The sequence below is a fragment of the Conger conger genome, chromosome 3 (genome assembly GCF_963514075.1).
Source record: "Conger conger chromosome 3, fConCon1.1, whole genome shotgun sequence".
NCBI lineage: Eukaryota > Metazoa > Chordata > Actinopteri > Anguilliformes > Congridae > Conger > Conger conger.
In genome coordinates, this window is record NC_083762.1 from 82,487,466 (window position 1) to 82,492,465 (window position 5,000).

Below are 5,000 nucleotides of genomic sequence, written 5' to 3' on the forward strand. Positions count from 1 at the left end.
CTTTTCCTAGAAGGCCATTTCTCCTCTGTGTTACTCTTCCCAGCATGCAGTTCTGTGTCCTCCTCACTGACACTGGGCCTCCTCTCCCTCTCTCCTGTGCTGCTCCCCTGTGCCCCGCCCTGCGCCCCGCCCTGCGCTTCGGCCGACGCCCTCTTCTTCACCCTCATGCCAGCGGGAAGCTCTCTGCTCCTCCATGACTCCCCACTCCCTCCATCCTCTCCTCCGTCCCCATTCCCCCTCTCCACCTGCCCTTTCTCTCTCTCAGTCCTGCTCTTCCTCTCTCTGCCCTCGCCTCTCTCCGCATCATCCTTCGCTCCTTTTCTGCTCTCACTCTCCCTCTTTCCTTTATCTCTGCCCTCGCCTCTCTCCTCTCCTCCACCCCCCTCTGCCCTCCCTCGTTCCTGCTCTCCTCTCCTGCCCTCCGTCTCAGGCCTCTCGTTCTCTTTCTCACTCTTTCTCACTCTGTTTTCAGACCCTCCATCCTCCCCTCCCCCCCTGCTCTTATCTCCCCTCTCTGCTCTGGAGCTCCCTCCCTCCTGGATGATCCTCCAGTCAGAGGGCTGCCCTGTCTTGCTGGGGGCCTTAAACGGGTTCCTCTCCTGAGGGGGTCTGGAGGGTGGAGACTCCCCGTCTAATAGATTCTCCTTCAACTCCACCTGCAGGGAGAGGCTGCAGTGTCATCACTATGGCTACAGAGTCATCACTATGGCTACAGAGTCATCACTATGGCTACAGAGTCATCACTATGGCTACAGAGTCATCACTATGGCTACAGAGTCATCACTATGGCCACAGTGTCATCACTATGGCCACAGTGTCATCACTATGGCCACAGTGTCATCACTATGGCCACAGTGTCATCACTATGGCTACAGAGTCATCACTATGGCTACAGAGTCATCACTATGGCTACAGAGTCATCACTATGGCTACAGAGTCATCACTATGGCTACAGAGTCATCACTATGGCTACAGAGTCATCACGAGCTACAGTGACATCACTATGGCTACAGTGAAATCACTATGGCTACAGTCATCACGAGCTACAGTGACATCACTATGGCTACAGAGTCATCACTATGGCTACAGTGTCATCACTATGGCTACAGAGTCATCACTATGGCTACAGAGTCATCACTATGGCTACAGTCATCACTATGGCTACAGTGTCATCACTATGGCTACAGAGTCATCACTATGGCTACAGAGTCATCACTATGGCTACAGTGTCATCACTATGGCTACAGAGTCATCACTATGGCTACAGAGTCATCACTATGGCTACAGTGTCATCACTATGGCTACAGAGTCATCACTATGGCTACAGAGTCATCACTATGGCTAGTGACATCACTATGGCTACAGAGTCATCACTATGGCTACAGTGTCATCACTATGGCTACAGAGTCATCACTATGGCTACAGTCATCACTATGGCTACAGTGTCATCACTATGGCTACAGAGTCATCACTATGGCTACAGAGTCATCACTATGGCTACAGTGTCATCACTATGGCTACAGAGTCATCACTATGGCTACAGTGACATCACGATGGCTACAGAGTCATCACTATGGCTACAGTGTCATCACTATGGCTACAGAGTCATCACTATGGCTACAGTGACATCACTAGACCCGCACGGAATCCGCAGACGCAGAACTCCGATGAAAATTCAGAGGAATTTGAACGTTGAAAGTCATAAACAAGTGAATACAACATTGTCCCCTCTCGCAAGTTAGTAAGTAGCTGGCTAGTTAGCTCACTGAGCACTTTATTAGATATTTACTAGACTTCTTTTTTAGACATCTACTGCTCTAGCCTATCCTGTATCCTGTACTGTATTGGACTTATTTCAATATTAAAGACACGCTGAGCAGAAGTGAGAGCAGCACTAGCTTCTGCGATGTCACGTATATGTGAGTGAAACGGCTCTTTCAGAGCGATGTTTGGATGTTTGGATGTTTGGATGTTTGGAGGTTTGGAGGTTTGGAGGTTTGGAGGTTTGGAGGTTTGGAGGTTCGGAGGTTTGGAGGTTTGGAGGGTGGGGGGTCTGTCGTTAAATGAGGAGGGGGAGACAGAGCTGTAGCCTGTGGCTCTGGGGGGAGAATACGGCCCACGGCAGGAAAGGACATTGATTGGAGGGGAAAATTTACATTAATTTAGTAAATACACGCCCACTGGTACATAATGACGCCAAATCTTGTCAAATCTTGTTTTCCAGAAAGTTGATGCAAAAATGTTAGTGTGAAAATACACAAGTATTACAGTGTTAAAATATTTTTGGAATAGATACTGCAAGACAGTTCGTATGGTCGTGAAGAACTGGCTACATTGAAAAAGTGAATTTTGTCTGCCCGACGGCCTTTCTAGTGTTAAACTGCCAGCTGTCTGTAACCATCTCTTGAACAATGGGCACATTTACTCTTAATATGTTCACGGCTGATCTATGAACTCCATGTGCATCTTTGACATTTTCACACTTTTGCAATTTGTGGTTACTGAAATATTATATTTTTATTTATTTATTCCTGTAACACTGTGGTCCTCTCAGCTTAAATTAACACTGCATGCATGGCCAAATGTGCTCAAAACACGTTGATTAAAGTAGTGAGAAAGAAAACCCCAAAAAAGTCTGTCTGGGCCTCGTCATCAGTATGGCTGCAGTGTCATCAGAGTGATAGAGATCGCTAGAGTGATAGTAGAGATAGCTAGAGTGATAGCTAGAGTGATAGCTAGAGAGAGAGGGACAGAGAGAGAAAGAGAGGGGGAGGGGGGAGAGAAGAAGAGGGAGGGAGGGACAGGGAAGGGTTGCAGGTTCTTACCCTCTTCCACGGGACACTGCCACACCACTTCTTCCCCTCCCCCCTGCCCACAACACAGCGGAAAAACAGCCTGCAGAACAAAGAGCACAGGGCTCATTTTACACACACACACACACACACACACACTCACACTCACACACTCACACTCACACTCACACACACACACACACACTCACACACTCACTCACTCACTCACACACTCACTCACTCACACACTCACTCACACACTCACTCACACACTCACTCACACACTCACACACTCACACACTCACTCACACACTCACACACTCACACACTCACACACTCACACACACACACACTCACACACTCACACACTCACACACTCACACACTCACACACTCACACACACTCTCACACACACTCTCACACACACTCTCACACACACTCTCACACACACTCTCACACACACTCTCACACACACACACACACACACACACACACACACACACTCTCTCACACACACACACACACACACACACACTCACCTGTAGCTGTGCGGCTCCTGAGACATCACCACGGCCTGGAGCTCCACTGCAGCCTCATCGTGGTGCAAACAGTGAGAGGGAGGAATTCTGGGAAAAAACAACAGCAGCAGGTGTGCCTCTGATACCCAAAACCCTCCACGTGCATGCTGCACACCAAGTTCAGGAGAACAGATTTAACAGAATTAACTGCACACAGACTAGGACACTTTCCCTAAAAGCTCAGAGCAGTATAAAACGTTCTGTGACTTTTAGACTATCTCTACCCGAAGATACTTGAGTTCGGTCGTCCCTGGGAACGCTGCAATCCGGGAAGAAATGCGTTTCCGCGGTGTGTGAGAGGAGCGAGCGGAACACATACTCAGTCGGCTGAATGAACCCACACGGGTTTCCCTGCGAACCGCTGCAGACGTAGAAACTCTTCCCCTTGTTCGGGCCATCTCGGACTCCGGTCTTCAGTAAACACCGGCCTCCTATAAAACACACACACACACACACACACACACAGACAGACACAGACACAGACACAGACAATCAGGAAAAGCTAAAATAACATTAATCGCTCTGTTTGGAGTTATAACGAACTGCCGCGCCAACAAAATGACATGTCATTGCACATGTTATCGGCGACAGTGTTCAACTGCATGTACATCAAACAGAAGCAACATTGCCCCCAGTTTACTACAAAACGTAGTTAACTAGATCACTATTAAAAGCGTAATGTCCGGCTATAGCAGGACCTTATGCTTTCGGTTTAGATTCATTAGGACTGACATCATACATAAAAAACGTCTCTGCTGTTTAGTTCATTTACCTATTCTAAATAAACCCTACTTAACATTATAACGAATCAATATATACTATGAGTAACGAATTACAGTTGCAACTTACTATGTTCATCACAAAGAACTATCTCCATTTTGCCGTAAAGGTCCAACGCAGCTTTGCGACTGTCCAACCCTACAGACATTCAGTCATCCGCCGCTATTTTTCCGAAAGCGCAGCCGCGGTCTAACTCAAAAACTCGCTAACCAATTAGAACTGAAGCAATACACGTCATAGGCGAGACAGTCTAGCTTTGACAGACAGATAAATTATCCAATCATAGATAGGACGTTTACAGTAACTGAGAGCTTCCGTTTTCATCCACACGGTGGCGCCAGAACGTCATGAGCCGCAATGACAGCGTCACGGCAACACAATTACAGTTGTGCCAAAGACTCTCACAAGATGCTCAGCTCCATAAAATTGAAAATCATCTCGACCCTTCAATCCAGAACCTTATAATTTGGTGCATTTTCTAAAACAAATCATTAAGAGGTGTGAAAAAGTAATATATGGCATGGATGGATCTTCTCTTTGGTTCTGTTATAGTTGTCAAAGACACAAACATTAAGAGAGTGAGCAAGAGAGATTTTTAAGAGCTTTATTGAGACAATATTAAAAACTGAAACTATAGAGCATCAAAAAATAAATAAACTGAAAAAAATGGCCCTCTGCACCAGTTTTACTCCATAATTATTACATAAATCATAAGTCATAAGTGGGCATAATCGGAGCTCCCTGTTGTGTGATATGTAAAGGACGCAGTGTCCTCGCTCCCAGGGTGATGAATTCGGAGTCAAGCGTCGCTCACAGACACTGTGCATGACAGTGATGAAGAAAACCATAG

General features: G+C 46.8%; 1 protein-coding gene across 1 annotated transcript in view; it reads right to left on the reverse strand.

Annotated features, from left to right (window-relative positions):
• The window catches only part of ttf2 (transcription termination factor, RNA polymerase II), a 22,354-nt gene extending 18,031 nt beyond the window's left edge, over window positions 1-4,323 (reverse strand). Inside the window, exons 1-5 of the mRNA XM_061237016.1 lie at window positions 4,220-4,323; window positions 3,690-3,801; window positions 3,332-3,418; window positions 2,826-2,895; window positions 1-656 (exon numbers count right to left, since the gene is read on the reverse strand). The exon at window positions 1-656 is cut by the window's left edge and continues 1,024 nt beyond it. Coding sequence (XP_061093000.1) covers window positions 1-656; window positions 2,826-2,895; window positions 3,332-3,418; window positions 3,690-3,801; window positions 4,220-4,298 — 1,004 coding nt within the window. The 5' untranslated portion in view covers window positions 4,299-4,323. The remainder of the gene's footprint in view (window positions 657-2,825; window positions 2,896-3,331; window positions 3,419-3,689; window positions 3,802-4,219) is intronic.
• Between the last annotated feature and the right edge of the window lie 677 nt (window positions 4,324-5,000).